Raw genomic sequence first — 21,097 nt, 5'->3', positions numbered from 1 at the left:
TATTTACTAGCACAGGGAGAAGGTCGATGTGGAGGAATGGGACTCAGAAAACGGGGCTAGAAGCTCACGGCGGAGGAGTTAGCACCGTGAGAGGACACTCGGAAGGGTGGACATTGCAAGGATTTGAATATGCAGTCTAATGGGTTACTGGGCTGGGTCGAAAGGTAGTCGTGTACAAACTAGGGTGCTCATCGAAGGGGCAAACATGGGGGGAAATTTCCAGTAGGGAAATTAAAGGGATTTAATGACTTTTGGTGCCCATGATAAAATCTCGACAAAAATCACGATGTTAAGAATATTATTATTATTATTATTGCAATGCACATTATCTTCACAAAAGCAACATAAAATTGCAGCAAAACACAATAAAATGAAAAACTAATGTGCACATTTTAAACACCCGCAATGATTTGAAATCGTCTAGAAAAAGCTCTTTTGCGACAGTTTTGTTTGCACCGATTTTATAATCACTGGAAAAGGCCTATTTTCTTATAGTGATCTTATTGCCAGCTTTTATTTTTTGTGCTAATAAATAAGAAGTTTTGTAGCCGTTTATATTATTGCGCTAGCAAAACTATGTAACTGTTCCGGAGTTTATAAAATCGCTGCTAATTTATTAATTTTGCACCGATAAATAATAAGTTGTGTTGACATTTATATTTTCGGCAATTATGCATGCGCCAGTAAATATATATTATTGTCAACGCTTATTTTTTATGCTGAGAAATATGAACTTTTGCCAACGTTTATATTGTTACGCCGCCAAAAATATGTAATTGTTCCGAAGTTTATAAAATCGCCGCTAATTTACTATTTTGCGCCGGTAAATAATAAGTTGTGCCGACATCTACATTTCTGGCATTTTTGTACTAGCTGGTAAATATATATTATTGTTGATACTTTTTTTTATGCCGATAAATATGAAGTTTTGATGGAATTTATAAAATCGTCTATAATTTATTAATTTTGTGTCTGTAAATAATAAGTTTTGCCAGCATTTACATTTTCATCCAACTCTTTTCTAAATAAGTACAAAGGAATGTTCGCAAAATAACATGTAATGGTAAACAACTGACTCTTTCTGCTTATGCTCCTTACTTGACTTGGGCCCCCGGGGAGGTAGGGGGTCGTATCGCTATGTAGATAATATAAATTAGCTATAAACATATTTTTTTTTTTTAAATATTATTCATATAATTATCAACTTAAGGTTATATAGCATACATTAATTTTACATTTTATTTAACCAACTGAAGAACTTATGCTTTCCAATATCATCTATTAACTTCCTTTCATGGTTTTGTTATTTTCCAAATTCTCATTTCCTTTCGTTCATACATTTAAGAGTGACAATATGTGACACAACCCGTTAATCTTAACATGAACACCACATGATAAAAGCGAGTTTGGGTCTAATCTTAATGGGTTAAGGTCAAAACGGGCTAACTCGTTAAGATACGATTACTTAATGGATTACTAACAGGTCAACCTATTATGACCAGTTAAAAAATTTAAAATTACATTTTTACCCTTGACTTAAAAAGTAAAAAACTCCTAAGTTACTACGCCCACTGCACTCAATCTTGTCTCTCATCCTCACAAATTCACATCTCATAAACTTCTATCTTCTATTCTTACTCTTCAATCTCCACACGCTGACTCTCCTCTCCTCAACAAACCACTCTTCAACAAACCTCGCTCACTCCACCTCTCGCACAAGCATTCAAGCCCCAACAATAAGGCGCTTTAATGTCGAATCTATATGATCAGATTTGAGCTCTCCTTTGATGTTCTTCATGAGTCTTTTGGCTCAATGTTATGCCTTCGATATTATGCTTACAAGTTCTAAAAAAATTTATACATATCTTAGTCGTTTGTCCCCTCCATTGTCTGTTGCAGCACCTCGCCACAAGTAAATCTCCGTCTGTGTCTGCTCTCTCTCTCTCTCTCTCTCTCTCTCTCCAGCATTCTCTAGGTCTCTCATACCGTTTCCTCTCTTTTTCTCTCACTATCTCATCTCTGCACCCTAACCATGCCAACCCCCCTCCACAACGGCCACCGTATTGCACCGCCCTGTTGCATCGTTGCCTATGATCAAACCGCTAGGTTGGTAAGCTTACTCTTGCCCACCCTGTCTTTGTTTGCACTATCTCTGTCTCCTTCTGTTCCTCTCTCTATTTCTCTCTCTATCTAACGGGTTGCACTTTGTTATGAAATCACTTGTAATGGTTAATGTAGATGTAGTACATTGTATTGTAATAAGGAAACCAACAAAATGTAAATGTAAGGCTCTATAATGAAAGGAAAGTAATGCAGGGAAGGTGTTTGATAAATTTCTTCAAAGAGTTATACGTATTTGATAAGTCTTTAAATCAAATTGTGTTATATCTTTTTCTTTTCTTTGTTCTAATTTAATATTGTCGTTGTTTGTAATTATAGGGTTCGAATTTCTAAAGTTCTTAACTATGTAAAGTGGAGTGCCCAATAATGAAATATTTGCTCAAGATGTATATCCAGTGACTTTACAACACTTTTATTGACAACTACAAAAGCTAACAGTTTTCCATGAACTCAGGATTGATGGACACCTGTCCTACTAGAAATGCTTTCTATACACGTGATACTCTGTTGATCTTCTAAAAAGCCTTGCTATCATTTGTTGAGCATGTCGTGGTGCTGGTGGAGTCCTCTGCTCTGCATGCCATGGTATTAGTGAAGTACACTTTCTGATTATGCTATGTCGTGGTCTGTTGTTGCAGTGGAGAGTTTGTCTCTAGTAAAAATGGCTTCTTCTAGGTCATGCCTTGCCAAGGTGATTTCCTTAACAGCCCCCCTCCCAATTCAAACGGCACTGTTGAGAGAGTGACACATGATCGAAGAAGGAGAAATCTTGCTGTTGATAATGGTTTAGTGAGTATATCTGCCACATGATCTTTGCTTGATATAAAGGAAATATTAAGTGTCTTGTTGGCTACTCGATCTCTTACAAAATAATAATCTAGTTCCACATGCTTGGTTCGAGCATGTAGGAACCAAACATGTAGAACTGGATTTATAAACAAGTACGCAGCCCCCAAATTGTCAAACCACAAAGTTGGTAGATCATTCAAAAAAAATTTCAAGTTCATTAAAAGAGATTGAAGCCATAATATTTCACAAGTTATATTAGCAACAGCCTTAAACTCAGCTTCAGTAGATGATCTAAAAATAGTGGGTTGCTTTTTGTAACCCCAAGAGATAAGATGTGAGCCAAAAAAGATACAAAATCTGCTAGTGGATTTTCTATTATCAGGGCATCTTGCCCAATCAGCATTGGAGAATACAAAGAGAGATGGTTTTGAGAATTTAGAGGAAAAAAGACCATAATGAGGAGTTTGTCTGAGATATCAAAGGATACATTTGACAGCTTGCCAATGAGAAACTTTTGGATTATGCATGTATTGACACACTTTATTTACAACAAATGAGAGTTCTATACAAGTAAAGGATAAGTATTGCAAGCTACCAATGACACTACGATATAAATGTGGATCCGCAAAGGAATTTCCCTCTAATGTTGACAGTTTTATGAAGGATGACATGGGTGTAGAAACGGGTTTTGCATTATGCATATTAGTGCGATGAAGAAGATCCAAAATGTATTTAGATTGACTTAAGTACAATCCTTTTTCATTTCGACATATTTCAATGCCTAGAAAAAAATGCAAGGGACCTAAATCTTTCACAGGAAAGGACAATCCTAAGGCAGCAATGAAATCAAATATTAATTTTGAATTAGACCTAGTGACTATAATGCCATCTACATAGATAAGCACAAACATAACATGTGAGATGCATTATGATACATGACTCACTCAAAAATGAGTAGCACTAATGTTATCCCAAGTGCAGGAGGATGTCGTGTAATAATTAGGAATAAATTCCTAGATCGTCTCCTCAGGGAAAGTTACTTAAAATTAAACTCGTTGAAAAATGTGTGAAAAACTTCACAAAAAGGAAATAAAATGATGGTATGTGCAATGGATGGAAAAGGGTACTAGTCATGGACTAGATTCATGTCTTTTGATTTTGATTGTCGAATTGGAATGTAAAGGACTAATAGATTAAACTCAGAAATTAATAAAACTAAATTAAGAATTAAACTAAATTAGAAAGTAATTGACAAAACATGCACTGAAAATTAAAAATGCATAAAACCAAGATTCTAGAATTCGTCTTTGTATTTAAATCACAAATTCTTAAAATAACACATAACAATTGTAATCACTATTAAATGAAAGCTTAAAGAAACAATAAAAATAAATAACATGAAATAAGTAAACAACAATTAAATTACCCAACTAAAACAAAAACAAAAGTTCTCCACCAAAACTTTTCTTGCAATAAATTAAACTAGCATACTTGATTAAAAACTTAAAACAATTCTCTTGTTGCATGAAACCAACTAGCACACTTGAAAGAAATTAAGGTATTACAATTAATGAGATAAAATTCTAAAACAATTCTTAATACTTAATAAAAATTCTTAAAACAACAAAGCATTGTAGCCAAAAATAAAAACAGCCGAACACAACACTATGTTTAAGTTAAAACAAAAAAAACTGCCGAACACAACTCTCCCCTAGAACAATCAAGTTCAGTCTGCAACGTGACAAGGAATGAGCACCAAATAAGAGACAAATAAACAAAGGAATGAACCGAAGTAAAATAAAATGAGAGACTTCCGGAGTTCCGTCCCTCCCTCCCTCCAACGAAAAGGAACCAAAAGTAAAAATGTGTCTGGAACGAGAATAAAATAAAAGCAAAGAAATCTGCTGCTGCCGCTAGCTTCTAAACAAAGAGAAAATAAGTCCAAAACAAAAACTGCCTTCTACTGCTGCTGCTACCAGCTAATAAATAGCTGATCTCCAGCTGCTCCAACTAATCGAATGAAAAAGAAAGAAGGGAAAAAAATAATCCTGCTATTTCTGCATGTGTGTTGTCCATGTGTTTTGCTGTAGTAGCTGCTGTCCGAATGATGCTTTCTGTTCTGCATGTGCATGTGTGCTTGTCCTTGCTGCAGGTTCATTGCTGTAGTAGTTGCTGCACATCCGAGTGAATGGTCTGCTGCATGTGCATTGTGTTCTGCATATGTCCGAATGTTTTGCTGGTTTTTGCACTTTTCTGCATGTGTGAGCTGCTGTCCATGTGATGTTGTCTGATTGATGCTTTCTATTCTGCATGTGTGCTGTCCATGTGTTTTGCTGTAGTAGCTGCTGTCCGAATGATGCTTTCTGTTCTGCATGTGCATCGTCCATTTCTTCTCCTGCTGCTTGCTGTCTGCATGTGCATGGTTTGTTTGAGCGCTGTCCATGTGCTGCATGGTTGCATCGTGTGAGTGGCTGCTGTCACGTTTATTGCTGCATGTGTGATTGGCTGTCAAAGCATGTCCATTTCTTTTGCTGTCCATGTGCTGCATGGTTGATTGGCTGTCAAAGCATGTCCGAGTGAGTGCTTTGCTTTGCTGCTGTCCGAGTGAACACATGTGTTTGTTCTGCTGCATGGTTGCATCGTGTGAGAGGCTGCTGTCACGTTTATTGCATGTGAGCTGCATGTGTAAGTTGGTCCCATGCATGGTGTCCGTGTGGTAAGCAAAAGCAATGACTCCTCGGGCCACAGGAGGCAAAACCAACTTCAAATCATATTCATAGTACGCAATTCCCACCACTTCCACTAACCAGTGGCCAATCTTCAAACCTCAGTTAACTGGCACAGAAAATGACCCCCAAGAAAACAAAGCAAAAATCCACCTAGAAATTACCTGGTTAAGTCAGATATTTCCTTGTACTTCCATTGAAGAAAAAACAAATAGAGAGATTTTTCATACATCATCTAACAAACCCATGTCTCTCTCTCTGCACGTCTCCCTCACTTTGCAGCTTCCAAAGAAGTATTTGCAGTTGGGGGAGAGAGAGAAAGACAGAGCAACAAGGAGAATAATGGTACAAACACAAATGATAATAGAAAGCAAGAAAAATTATGGACTAGAATGCACAGTAATCAATAGTTGGTAGAATTCAAGCAGAAATTCATGCTTTTAATCAATTAAAATCACAACTTTGATTTATTCACTTTAACCATTTTTCCATTTAAAACCAATAATAATGTCATGATAAATTTAAAATACATTGGTTTTAAATAGCTAAAATATGCAATATTTCAGCTCAATCAATACACAAACAAAGAAGTGTCGGATTTTGATTCTTGAAAAACTAGTGAAACAATTTTGTTGCCGAGCTTCGAGAACTAACCCGAGGGACTTGTTTTAGGCCAAAAATGGCCTTTTTCAGCTTACGCACATGGTTAGGAAATTCCGGATGCACAAAGCTAGGGGGTTGCCACATATATAATGCCTTCTCCTGATCACCTTGCAAAAATGCATTTTGTATGTCTAACTGTTGGAGAAGCCAGTTAAAAGTAACAGGTAGTGAATGAATGATGCAGATGGTGGTGTGTTTAATGACACAAAAAGTTTCTATGTAGTCAATGTTGGCTTGTTGATGAAAACCTTTGGCTATAAGGCGTGCTTTATGCCTTTCCAAACTGCCACCAGCTTTGCTCTTTGTTTTAAGTATCCATTTGGGTCCCAAAACATTGAGAGAAGTTAAGGGAGGAACCAATTCCCATGTGTGGTTGTGTAATAGTGCATGGAATTCCAATTTCATGGCTTTACGTCATTTAGAAAACTTAGAAGCCTCTGTGTATGAAGTGGGTTCCTCTAGAACTTGGTTGTGTGTAATGACTATGTGTGAAGGAGAGGGTTTTTGGATAGGCCAAGGAACAGTGTCATCCATGCATGTGAGAGGGCGTTTAGTGTTTACCTTAGCATGAGTGATCATTGGATGGGTGCTCGAAGGTAGTGTTGGCATTGGTGGTTCAGAATGCATGAGAGAGGGTTCGGTGCTTTAAGAAAGTAAGGATTGTGAGGATGAAGATGGGTTGTTTTACAAATCAAGTGTGAGGGCCGAAATTTGATTAAGTGAGATTGAGTTCGATTAGAGTGGGCCATGGGTAAGGCAAGTCTAGTGAAGTTGGTGGGAGAGGAAGTTGTAGGGGAATTGAGAGGGCCTTGTGCGTGCAGTGGCCAAGTCAATGAGGACTTAAAGTGAAAATTAGTGATGGGCCATGTTGGACTGGACTTGGGCTGGCTGGATAAAACAGCTTGTGTTTAAATGGAAAGTGATCCTTATTGAACATTACATCTTTAGATATGTAGATCCAACCCAATGGAAGATGAAGGCATCGGTATCCTTTATGATTTGGGTTGTAGTCCATAAACACACAAAGTGTGGATCAAAAATCCATTTTATGACGATTGTATGGATGCAAATTTGGCCAACATGATATGCAGATGATTGAGAGGCAAAGAGGGTCTGAAGCTTGGTCCAAGCATCATGTGCAGTATCGCAATCAAGGACCTGAGCTAACACTTGAGTCGAAAGTGAGGAGTTCATGGCAGATAAGATGAGCTAGTCGCGCAAGACCTATTGAGTATATGCTTGATTAGGTGCATCGTTGACCATGAGGGGAGGCATTGGAGAGTTGCCATCCACATGATTGAAGAGCTGGTGACCCTTAAGAAAGGGTACCATCTGCACCTTCCAAAGAAGGAAGTTATCATTTGTGAGTTCGATAGTGATGAACTAATTTGCTGAATGAAGAGTGGGAGGGAAGGCGATAGGAGCAAAACTTTGTGTTGTAGAGTTGGGTGAGGATTCTTCAGATACCATTCGACTCTATGGAAAAAAGGAGAGGAAAAAAAATAGATGTTGTAAGGAGAAGACACGAGTTTGATAGGGCTTTGTGATACCATAATGAGATATTTGCTCAAGATGTATATCAAAGTGCTCGGTAGAATGTTTGAAAGAAAACTTTTCAATTGAACCATTTGTTTTCCACACCCAATCTGCCATGACTTTACAATGCTTTTATAGACAACTACAATAGCTAACAGTTTTCCATGAACTCAGGATTGATGGACAATTTTCCTACTAGAAATTATTTCTGTAGAGGGGATACTTTGTTGATCTTCTAAAAAGCCTTGCTGTCGTTTGTTGAGCATGTTGTGGTACTGGTGCAGTCCTCTGCTCTGCATGCTGTGGTATTAGTGGAGACACTGTCTAATTTGTCTGGGTTGTGGTCTGTTGTTGCAGTGGATAGTTTGTCTCTAGTGAAAATGGCTTCTCCTGGGTCATGCCTTGCCGAGGTGAGTTCCTTAACACCCAAACAAGATGCCTCCTAAATATCGTGAAAAAGATGTGAAAGTGGCTTTGCAGCATGATGAGAATTCTATTTTCGGATCAAGAGGCTGTAAGACACCGATGAAGGGTATGCCAAGTGGCCACAAAGCTCAAACCAAGGCTCATGGCAGAGTGGAAGAGATTGAAAATAAAACACAACACTATATCTTCAACTTGATACGGCTATTTTGATACGGCTATTTTTTCTTCTCTATTCAGAGCTTGAAACCATTTCTTGGAGATGAAAAACTCAAGGTAAGAACCTTCCAATACTATTGGAACATTCTATTGAGTTAACTTATTAATGAGTTAATTTTATATATCCAAGTTATGCCAATGCAGCCGCTTAGGGAATATAGGCTTGAGATTGTAATTTTGGAGATATTGAAGTTGCTAGTGAAAAACCAAGTGATTCTAGAAATCAATAGAAATTAAAGTCATTGTTCAAATGTAATAATATTATCTATAGTACTTAAATCACTTTCATGTGATTTGATATGTAATTCTTTTTCTTTCTATTACATCAATAATTACTCATTATATTATAATTATTATTAATTTGGTATTGTAATTTTTTTCTGTTATAGTATTTTCTATTATCGTCATTTTCTTAAATGTCAATATAGAATAAATCGTTATAGACTTCCATCTAAATTTGGTGGCATTTCAAAAAAATGCCGATAAGGTAAATATTGTGACATTTATATAAAGAACAATATATGCTCACAATTATTACTGATTATTATTGATGCTTTAAAAACACTAGAGATTTGGTGGTAATTCTAATATCTAGTGGGAAAACACCAGAGATGGCGGCGCTTACAAAACACTGGGAAAAGAATATCTAGTGGCATTTATGTAATGTGTAAAAAATGTACTAGTAGTGGCGTTTAGATAAACGTCATTAATATATAAAATGTGCCAACAATGTGCTAATAGCAGTATTTAGATAAATGTCATTAACTTATAAAATGCACCAGCAACATAAAAGTGGCGGGATTTAGATAAACGCCGTTAATTTATATGATGTGCTGGTAATATACTAGTAGTGGCGCTCAGATAAATACCATTAATTTATACAATACAACGACATTGTACTAATGACAGCATTTAAACAAACACGTTAATTTGTCCAAAACCGTCGTTAAGTAAACACCGGAATGTGTAAATAGCGACCACCCACTACTAGCGTTTGGTTGTGCCAATAAATAAACATCGTTAATCAATTAGCGGCATTTATTTTAACTATTGTCATTCAAATGCCAACAAATCACGGTTTTTTTTGTAGAATATATAAGGACAGGTCAAGTGGTGAGAGATACCACATTGGTACTAAGACAAAATTCACTACCACAGTCAAATTGGATAAATTTAATTTTACGATCAAATATGCATAGACACAAGCTTTAAATTGAAGAAAAACAGATAAAACCTAGGATTTATTTGACAATGGAAAAAGCCACACAAATTTACTAAAGTCATCTACAAAAAAAAATGATATTTATTATTGTTGTCAAATGTGAAAAAATATGGTCCCCACTAGAGACTCCGCAGGTCCGGACCGATGAAACCGACCCGACCAGCCATTTTTGGACCAGACCAAATTGTTTGATACGGTCCGATCCTAATTATATAGGACCAAATTCATTCGGTCCGGTCCTCGGTCCAAGTTTTCACCCCGAACCAAACCGAATGAAAATTAAAAAATATATATATTTTATTATTTATGTTTATCATTTATATAAATAGGTGTATAATTAATTATTAATATATCACAATATTACATAAGTATTATATTCTTTAATGTATAACTATAATATATAGTACTAGAATATATTAATATATAAACATATGATAAGAGTTATAGTATAAATTATAATATATGTATAAATTTATAATAGTATTAGTATAGTTAACTTAATATGTTAGTACTAAATCACTATAACTACACAGAGTATTATTTTATATACTATTACCAATTTATCACTAACATATAGTATATTAGTAATACTACTAGTATAGTTATTGGTTATAGTATTGGTACTAAGTCTATAGCTATATATATTTAGATCAGTGTATTATTATATTTTCTAATGTATAACTATAATATATAATACTAGTATATATTAATAATTGTGTATTTTATTATGTAATTTTCATTTAATAAGTCACTAAATTTTAATTTAGTATTTTAAATAATTTTTTTATTAATTGATTTAGAAAAAAAAGGTTGGACCGAATGGACCAGACCGATAGCTACTAGTCTGGTCCCTCGGGATGTCCGGTTCAGGGAAAATGATGGACCAAAAATTTTAGTCCATCACCCCCCCCCCCAAAAGACCTATTAGGACCGTGCTTAACCTAGTCCCACACATCAGTAAATATTAATTGAAGGGACCATCAGAAATAGATAGCGAAACAGGGTAAGGAAGAACATGACTCTTTCCTAACTGACAAGCATTTCAAATTGAGGGTGCTTGGATTTTATCGACTAAAGGGTGATTGTGTTTAGATAGAACTTGACAAAGACATGAGGAGAGGCTAAACGCTAATTCCAGTGATCAAAGGTGGTGCTTCTCCAAGTGAAGTAGATGGGGTTAGATTAGATGTGCACCTTGGAGAGGTCAGTGGATATAATCCATGTTCACTCTTTCCATGAAGAGTGGCCCCCCAAGATTGGGCCCTTGATAGAGAAAAAGTTGGGATAAAACTCAAAATAGATGTTGTTATTGTAACGGCCTGAAGAAAAAGTTAGTTAACAATAGGTAAAAGGAAGGATAAATGGAAGGATTAATTGGTGCGTTTCAGTAATAAGTGGAATTGTGCGTTTTAAAGTGATGAAGGAAGTCTGTTGTGGGGATGAAACAGTGTGTAATGAGTAAGTGATATGGTGCATTTTCAGAAGGAAGGAGAATAACGGTTTTAACTGTAAGGGAATCGACTTGGGCAAGGGTTTTCAATTGTAAAACGCTGACGTTTTGTGCTTTATCTAGTCTAAAAGACTAAAGATAGTGTAATGGTTTTCATTCTGGAAAGTTTAATGAGAAGTTAGTTTTGGAGGTTGAGTAATCTGCAGAATACCCATTACAATTGGTACCAGCAGCCGTCGATTCTATGATGGCAGAAGCCACATGAGGTGCTATGAGAGTTCAGCAAGAAGGGTCAAAAAGGCAATGGGATATGGTCCAAAAGCAATTTGATAGTCATCAACAAGCCATTACGGGGATGTTTGAAAAGTTACAGCAAGTTTATGATGTGCTTGGTTCTTTGGTTGAATCTTTGCAAGTTAATTCTCAAAGGTAGGTAGTTAATGAGCCTAGAAATCATGAAGACAGGGCTGTTTAGAGACGTTTTCGTTTGGATTTTCCAAGATTTAGTGATAGTGATCCTGCTGGATGGGTCTTTAAATCCAATTAATATTTTAATTGTTATCAAACACCATTTTATCAAAAGTTAATTGTGGCATCTTTTCATATGGAAGGTGAGGCATGGTTTGGTACCAAACTACCTTAAATTTGGGGCAATTCAATTCTTGGGAGTCTTTAGTTGTTGCAATGCAAATTCAATTTGGGCCATCATCATATGATGACCCAATGGAAGCATTAATCAAGTTGAAACAAACTACTTATGTCACTGTGTATAAATCACAATTTGAATCTTTGTCGAATAGATTACAATGCTTGTCTGAAAGGCATCTACTAGGTTGCTTTGTGAGTGGGTTAAAAGATGAAATAAGGTTGGCTGTCAAGATGTTTAGTCCACTTAACCTTGGTGCTGCCTTTGGATTAGCAAATATCCAAGAAGAGTACCTATTTGTTGTTAAGAAGCCATGCAGTGGTGCTTCAGCAGAGACCCCCATTAGCAGTTAAGAAGTTTTTCTCTTCACAAATGGATGAAAAAAAAAAAAAAAAAAAAAAGAGACTTTGCTACCATTGTGATGAAAAATAGAATCCTACACATGTTTGTAATTCTCCTAAAGTGTATCTATTATAGGTAGAAAATATGGGTGATAAGGCCTTAGAAATTAAGAAGGTTGTGAATGAACCTCTAGTAACCAAAGAACAGTTAGTGACGAAAGAAGGAGAAGGATTGGAAGTGTCCATTCATGCAATTTCTAGTTGTTCTACAAGCAATGCCATGAAGATGTTGGGAAGAGTAGGGAGTTATATGGTGGAAATCTTGGTGGATTCAGGGAGTACACACAATTTTCTAGATCAATTAGTGGTGCAGACTGTAAAATTTAAAGTACATGATGATTCAAATTTACAAGCGAAAGTAGCTAATGGGGACAATCTGATTAGTGGGGGAAGATGTGAGGAAGTCATTAAGGTTCAAGATTCCAGGTTCATAATTCCTTTTCATGTTCTGACCCTGGGAGGATGTGACATAGTTTTAGACTTTGGGGCCAATCAACTGGGATTTTAATTCAGTGTCTATGAGTTTTTCAGTGGGCAATTTGAAGGTAACCTTGCATGGGCTGAAGTCTGAAGGAATAAGGGTACATAGTAGGGAAGGTACCCTCAAATCATCCTTGTTGAGACAGGAGGGGTGGTTTTTACAACTACAGACTGAAGATCAGAATCCAAAACCTGCAAGTTAGGTGAAGAAAGTGGAAGACTTGTTGCAAGAATTCAAATAGGTATTTGCAAAACCTGTTGGATTACCCCCTAATCGGGGATTTGATCATGATATTCCTCTTGAGGGAACTAGTCCTGTTTCTGTCAGACCTTATAGGTATTCACATTATCAAAAAATTGAGATTGAGAACATTGTTCAAGATTTGTTGAAAACTGGAGTGGTTAGACCCAAGCAGAGTCCTTTTTCACCACCAATCCTTCTTGTTAAGAAATCAGATGGTTCATGAAGGATGTATGTAGACTATCAAGCCTTGAATTAGGTAACAATCAAAGACAAGTTCCCTATTCCTGTCATTGACGAGTTACTTGACGAATTATTTGGAACATCACTTTTTTCTAAACTTGACTTGAGATTTGGATATCATCAGATTTGTGTTAAAGATGTTGACATTGAAAAGATAGCCTTTAGAACTCATAAGGGCCATTATGAGTTCTTAGTAATGCCTTTTGGGCTTACTAATGCCCCTGCAACATTTCAAAGGTTAATGAATGATTTGTTTAAATCTTTTTTTAGAAGGTTTGTCTTTGTGTTTTCTGATGACATTCTGGTCTATATCAAAAATTTGATAGATCACATTTCACATCTTCGAGCAATTTTAGAAGTGTTGAGGTAGCATAGTTTATATGCAAAGATGTCTAAGTGTATGTTTGCAATGCAAAAATTTGATTATTTAGGCCATATCATTTCTAGTTCTGGTATCAAAGCTAATCCTTCTAAGCTTGAGTCCATGGTTGAATGGCCTATTCCAAAATCCTTGAAAGCCTTGAGAGGGTTCTTAGGCCTCACTAGCTATTACAGAAAATTTATCAAGGACTATGGATCCTTTGCTACTCTTTTAACAAAATTTTATTAAAAAATAATTGTTTCCATTGGTCTAAAGAGGCATTTCAGGCTTTTCAGAAATTGGAAGAGGCTGTTACTAATCCACTAGTACTTCAATTGCTTAATTTTTCTAAAAGTTTCAACATCAAATGTGATGCTTCTAGTATTGTGATTGAGCTGAGTTATTGCATATTTTATATATTTAGAACCAATATATTTTAATTCTTTCATTATATTATTATTAGTTTTAGAAGAAAAAATGATTAAGATGCATAAATCTAAATTGTGATTTAAATTTATTAATAGCATGAATTTATGCTTAATTTTATAACTTATGATTTAATTAGACAATGTTCCTTTACATGCATAAAATATTTTTGATATTCTATTTTTTTTGTTTTATTTCTAATTCTTATTTTTAATTTTTTTATATAAGTTAATAAATGAAAATGAGATTTTGACTTAGTTTTCATGGAGTTGGAAAGAGATTCATTAAGTGCCACTTGTCAATTGGTAGTGGTAAGAGGAATTCAAATCACTTTAGAACTTTTTCTACGGGACTTTCAAGACTTGCGGCAACTTTATAACTCTCTTGGGCAAAATTCATGCCACACGTAATTTGATGGAAGACTTTGACCTAGGAAGACTTCTCTCCATTTTAATTCAAAGGACGCCGCACACTTGAGGAAAGGAGGGAGGGATTTTATTTGCTATTCATATTGAACCAGGGCCGCACCACTACTTTGGCTTTTAGGGGCATTTAAGCAACACACAATTTTTATTTTTTTTATATCATTAAAGAACTCCTTGAGGAGTCTAATTGTTATTACAGTCCAGCCGCCTCTACTGCTTTTAATCTTCATCTTCGTTCAATTGGCTTGCTCATTTCATTTTTTTCTTTTTATTTAATTTCAGTTTCAAGTTTATGGAATATTTTTGAGATTTTTGACTTAGAAGTTTGGGTAATTTATTTATTGTTTATTTACTTCGTGTTATTTATTTTTTCCACTTCTTTAAACTTTCATTTAACAGTGATTACAATTGTTATGGATTAATTTTGAGAATTTGTGATTTGAATCCAAAGATGAACTCTAGAATCTTGATTTTGGGGTTTTTCAATTTTCAGTTCTTATTTTATCAATTACTTTCTAATCTAGTTTAATTCTTAACTTAGTTTTATTAATCTCTTAGTTTCATTGCATATTAGATTGATTAAAGTTTAATTAGGACTTAAATAATTTTAGTTTTATTGTTTAATTTTTAGATTAATTAAGATTGTTTAGTTTGTTAATTATTTGATTGTTAATTTCAATTTGTTTGTCTTTTACATTTCATTTCGACACTGAAAAATCTAAAAATATGAATCTAGTCTATGACTAGTACCATTTTTCATTTTTGTTGCACTCTTCCATCCATTACACATACCATCATTTTTATTTTCTCTTTTGTGAATATTTTTATCTTTTTAAATGAGTTTGATTTTAAATAACTTTTCCTAAGGAGACGATCTAGGAATTTATTCATATTTATTATGCGACATCTTCATGTATTTGGGATAGCCTTTGTGCTACTCATTTTTGAGTGAGTCATATTGGTTTAGGGCTGTACTCATGCAGGAGGGTCAACCTATTGGTTTTTATAGCAAGGCATTGAATGGTAAGGCACTACTTTTGTCTACTTATGAGAAAGAGTTGCTAGCTCTTGTTTTTGTTGTAGCTAAATGGAGACCCTATCTTCTAGGGGGGTGGGTTTCAAGTGAAGACTAATCAGGAGGCTCTCAAATACTTATTGGAGCAAAGGGTGGGTACAGAAACTCAACAAAAATGGCTTTCCAAGTTAATACACTATGATTTCACCAATTGATTATAAAAGAGAGAAGGAAAACAAAGTAGCTGATGCCCTTTCCAAGAAGTCTAAAGAGCAGTCAGCAACTTTAGCACTCATTACTTTTCCTACTTCTTTATAGATTGAGGAGTTGAAACAAAGCTATCAGCTTTACGCCTTCACTAAAGAGATTTATGAGAAGTTGCAACAAGGATCTGAGGGTCCTAAACATTTTACCTTACAACAAGGTTTGTTGTTAAGGAAGGGAAAGATTGTGGTGGTCTCAGATTCAACTTTTAAGACTAAGGTCTTGTACCACATTCACAATAGGCCTAAAACTAGTCACATGGGTTATCATAAAACATTACATCGAGCCAAACAAGATTTCTATTGGGAAGGAATGCATAGGGATGTAAAGGCATTGGTCAGGTAATGTGAAATTTGTCAAGCATGCAAGCATGAGAATGTACATCCAGCTAGCCTCTTGCAGCCATTATCTGTACCTTCTTCACCTTAGGCAGATATTTCTATGGATTTTATTGAGGGTTTTCTTCAAGGGGTTATACTATAATTTTTACCATGGTGGATAGGATCACCAAGTTTGTCATTTCTTTCCATTGGCACATCCTTTGCAGCAAGTAAAGTGGCTCGGGTTTTTTTTTTCCCCTTTTTCTGGTGTCTTTAAGGTACGCACATGGATTACCTAAGTCCATTGTATCAACTAGAGATTCAATCTTTACTGGTCATTTCTGGAAAGAGTTGTTTAGATTGCAAGGTACTTCACTCAATTTCAATTCTACTTATCACCTAGCTAGAATTCGATAGGCAAACTGAGGCATTAAATAAGGTTGTTGAAGGTTATTTGAGGTGCTATACTAGTGGTAAGCCTAAGAAGTGGAGTTTGTGGCTTCCTTTGGCTGAATGGTGTTATAACACCACTTGTCATTTCTCAATTAAAATCTGTCCTTCTGAAGCATTGTATGGCTACTTACTTCCCATATTACTTTCTTATGTAGCAGGCACTTCTATCAATCCTATAGGAGATCAACAACTCATATCCAAAGAGCGGCTTTGGTTGATGTTGAGGGAAAATATATTGCATTCTCAAAACAGAATGAAGGAGTTTGCAAATAGAAGAAGGACTAAGAGGGAATTCCAAGTGGGGGATGGGGTGTTTCTCATACTACAGAAAATTGTTGCCTTACGCCACAATCTTAAACTGGCTCTAAGGGTTTTTAGACCTTTTAAGATCTTGGAGAGAATTGGGACAGTAGATTATCGACTTGAATTACCTCTTCCTAAAAAGATACATCATGCGATACATGTGTCTTGCTTGAAGAAAAAGTTGGGTCAGAATTTCATATCACTTCCTACACTACCTCCTATGGATTCTCAAGGACAAGTTCAACATAAACCTGAGTTGATCTTGTAGAGAAAGATGAAGAAAATTAGGAATCATGCTGTCACTGATATTTTAGTAAAATGGGTAGGAGCTTCTGTTGAGGATAATACTTAGGAGGTTTTGTGGACATTACGTGACCAATACCCATACGTTGTGGGCAAGGTCCTATAAAGGAGAGAGGTATCAAGTCCTTGAGGTCAAGGGCATTGTTAAGGGGAAGGGAATGTAACAACCTGAGGCAGAAGTTAGTTAACAACAGGAAGAAGGTGGGCTGAATGGAAGGATTAAACGGTGCATTTCAGTAATAAGTGGAACTGTACATTTTAAAGTGATGAAGGAAGTTTGTCATGGGGATGAAACGGTACGTAATGAGTAAGTGATACGGTGCACTGAATGGAAGGATTAAACAATGAGTTTCAGTAATAAGTGGAACTATGCATTTTAAAGTGATGAAGGATGTCTATCGTGGGGATGAAACGGTGCATAATAAATAAGTAATACGGTGTGTTTTCAGAAGGAAGGCGAATAACAGTTTTGGCTAAGGTAATCGACTTGGGCAAGGGTTTTCAATTGTAAAAGGAAAAATATAGTTGAAAACACAATTGTGCACTAATCTGTATACTAATGTGATGTGATTGGTTAAAAAGTAGATTTTATTAAAAACAGTGTTAATTTAAATTTTAAGTATGAATGAATCAGTATTGATACACAGATTAATACGCGACTGTGTTTGTATATACCAAAACTCTATGTAAAATGCTGACATTTTGTGCTTTATCTAGTATAAAAGACTGAAGCTAGTGTAATGGTTTTCATTCTGGAAAGTTTAAGAGAAGTTAGTTTCGGAGGTTGGAGGTTCCTCGAAAGCCTCTTCCGCGAATCAAGAAAGTGATTCTTGGGTTTCATTCAATCTGTTCTTGTGTGTGCATGTGAGTTTTCGTGTAGTGTTCATCCTTTTCTGGGTTATCTGCAGAATACCCATTACAGTTATCAACCATAAATTGATGAACAGAGAGTAGGTTTTTTGTGACGTGGGGAACATGAAGAATATTGTTTAGAAGAAATTTTAGATTTCCAAAGAAATGAGCAGAGCCAGTTTGTTGAACTTTCAAACCTAGTCATTTGTCGACTCGGACTTGATCGGGGCCAGTGTAGTATTCTTCTGCCTGGAGGGTAAGGTTGCTGAGGTCGAAGGTCATATGATTTGTTGCGCCAATATCAGGGTACCAAGGTAGGTCTCCTGATGTGCCGGGGGAGGCAACGAACACAAACACATTAGATTGCCCTTCACTTTGAAAGGAGTAATCGAAGTGGTCGTAAAACTTCAAAGTGTTGCGGTCGTATTTGTTGCAAAGCTGGCATAGTGGGCAATTGTTTTGGAAGGATGCAGTGTTGGGCGAGCCATGTACACTCCCACTGCTGTGGTTGCGTCCAGATGAGTTAGAGTCGCGATAGGTGCCGAAAGAGACAGATTACTGCCGAGAGGAAGAATCGTGACCAGGGTTGTTGTGAGTAGCCACCTGTGCTGACGGGGACTGTCTGCCTTTCAAGCCGCAGTTCATGGATCAAGAGGTGGCCATAATTTCGTCGAGCATCATGGGCTCCAACCGAATGGTTACAGATGTGATAAGGGCATCCATACACAGAGTTGAGACCTGCAAGTAAGTAGGTGACCACTTCAAAGTCTTACAAAGGCTGACCCACAGTGGCAAGGGTGTCAGCAAGTGTTTTCACTTTCTGAAAACAATATGAGATCGGGGCTGCCCTTCTTTAGGTTGGAGTTCGGGAGCGAAGATTAACGTGGGGCCGTGGGAATAGGATAAGACCATTGTTTCGAGTGCCTTTCAGACATTGGGAGATGTGGTTAGCAGTGCAACGTGAGAGAGAACTCTTCGGAGAAGGGGGATATGATTGTGCAAAGAATAATTTGATCTTGTTGGGTCCAGTCGAGGAAGGCAGGGTTCTCCATTGGGACGCCTGGATTGGTGTGGGTTGGGATTGGTGATGATGGGAAAGCGATGGTAACGTCGAGATAACCGAACAGGTTTTGACCACGAAGATAAGAGACAAGTTGAGCTTTCCTGAATATAAATTAGTTATCTCTGGTTAATTAACTCTAGGTAACAACTCTAATATTTCAGGTTTTCCAGTGTACGTTGGCCTGGGCTAGGTAGCTGCTCCATTATCTTGGTTTTCTATTGAATCTTTATGATCTCTTACGCAATTGAGGAGGCAAAAGATCACATAACTTGGAATATCAGCAGGTGTAAAAACCAACAAGAATCCCAATTATCTATTTATATCCAAATATTAATTTGATTATAAGCTTTTAACTTTGGCTATATTTGTCTTGGACGACTGGAAGAAAATGGCAGAAAAACGGGAGAAAAGTCCACCCTTCAACGATCTACTGTATGTATGCACCATTTTGGAAGAAACTTTTGGTGATTATTCGATGCTAGTTTTAAAAAAAAAAAAATTATTCAGCCAATCAAATTAGTAAAATATTTAAAAATTACGTAAAAGTAACTGTATATATAATATTTTATTTTTTGAATGAGTGATTATTATATACTAGTTATTGCATTCACTTGCATGTTATTCTTAATTTGACATGTCAATTAAAATCAGTATTTATATAAGTAATTTTAATTACCATATAATATATCGTAATTTGATATAAAGCACGACGTTATCTATTGTCATAGAATACCTTGCAATTTATTCTTTTTAATACATGTAGAAAGCTTATAGTTAATTTAATAAAGGCCCAAATTTATGCATTACAAACCGCAATGCATGATTTTGAATACTAAGCACAAGAGTTTTTAACATCCATCTCTCTCATATATAGAGAGAGATTTTTGATAAACAAAACAGCCAATTACTTAAATCTAATTAAACACACCACTAGTAAGTAAGATACACAGTAATCTGCAGCAGAGTCTCGACTCCATCACTTTCATTCTGGTTTGTCGCCGGAAAGGTCTTTATCATGGCATAACCCTTAGCATTGACGTACTTCCCTGTGCCTCCCATGACTGCTAGTTGCGATTCCGAGACAGCAGTCCGATGAACACCAAAGAAACTGAGGGTATCAGAATAACCACCACTCTCAAACATGGCGGTGAAAGCCAGGGTTTGGCTTGTTCCATCTTCTGAACTGGCTACGTAAAACCCTTGTGCCTTCCCAATCAAACCTGACCCAAGTTCATGCCCTTCGGTCAGTTCATCGTCAAAGACAGTCAGTGTCCCGAACATAACTTTCTGAAAGGTCATTCCTGCTGGGAGCTGAGCGCCATTCACGGTCGAAATTCCGTTGATCAGGTTATTATTGTTTCTATTGTTTTGGATCACGTTGGGGATATTTCCTCCGAGGCCGGTGAGAAAGGGAATGTTGTTGTTGTTCAAAACTCCATTATTATTGTTGTTGTTGTTGTTGTTGTTGTTTTGGCCCGGAACGCCATTTTTAACTGGGATGACTGCACCGTTTGGCTTGGCGAAGGGGACTTGACCGTTGACTGCTGGATTGGTGACAACCCCAGTCAGGGCTTTGGCTGAGGGATTCGAACCACCGAGGATATCGTGCAGGAAGAATGACAAATGGTGGTCATCTGTGCCGGCAACTGTAGCCGTAGTTGCTGCAGTTGGGTTACCGGTTACCACTGGAGGTACGCCAGAAACAGGTGTAGTTTCGGCTGAATCTGGTTTCTCCGGTGAGGTGGCCGGAACATCGGTGTCCTCATCGAGGATTCGAGCAGATGCAGGGAATGTGACTGTGAGAACTAAAAAGAGTAGCCAGAATAACCTCTTGATCTTGAGTGGAATTTTAATGTGTTGAGAGGTTGCCATGAGTTTTGTAAGGGGTAAGAGAAGCTAATTTGGGAATATTTGATGATTTTGAGAAGGTTTTCTATGGAATATTCAGAGATGATAGGTCATGATAATTTGGATGGGTATATATACAATGAACTGAAAAGACCACTGAAGGAATGATAAGATCATGATGGAGTTGATGAGATGGAGTGGGTGCACGCATTTCCCAATTTGAGTGTATTGGTTGGAACTTTGTTTTTTAATCATGGGCGCATTGGTTAGGATAAATAAGCTTTTGCAGAGAAGGAAATTAGGA

The 21,097-nt window shown here is 36.5% G+C and overlaps 1 protein-coding gene across 1 annotated transcript; it reads right to left on the bottom strand.

Moving 5' to 3' along the window:
- Window positions 1-19,692: 19,692 nt before the first annotated feature.
- Window positions 19,693-20,876, bottom strand: LOC122293187 (dirigent protein 10-like). The gene has a single exon (XM_043101679.1). It carries the CDS (start codon window positions 20,815-20,817, stop codon window positions 19,876-19,878), a length of 942 nt encoding a protein of 313 aa, XP_042957613.1. The 5' UTR covers window positions 20,818-20,876; the 3' UTR covers window positions 19,693-19,875.
- Between the last annotated feature and the right edge of the window lie 221 nt (window positions 20,877-21,097).

The sequence above is a fragment of the Carya illinoinensis genome, chromosome 14 (assembly GCF_018687715.1).
Source record: "Carya illinoinensis cultivar Pawnee chromosome 14, C.illinoinensisPawnee_v1, whole genome shotgun sequence".
Lineage (NCBI taxonomy): Eukaryota > Viridiplantae > Streptophyta > Magnoliopsida > Fagales > Juglandaceae > Carya > Carya illinoinensis.
This window is presented reverse-complemented; position numbering and strand designations above follow the sequence as displayed.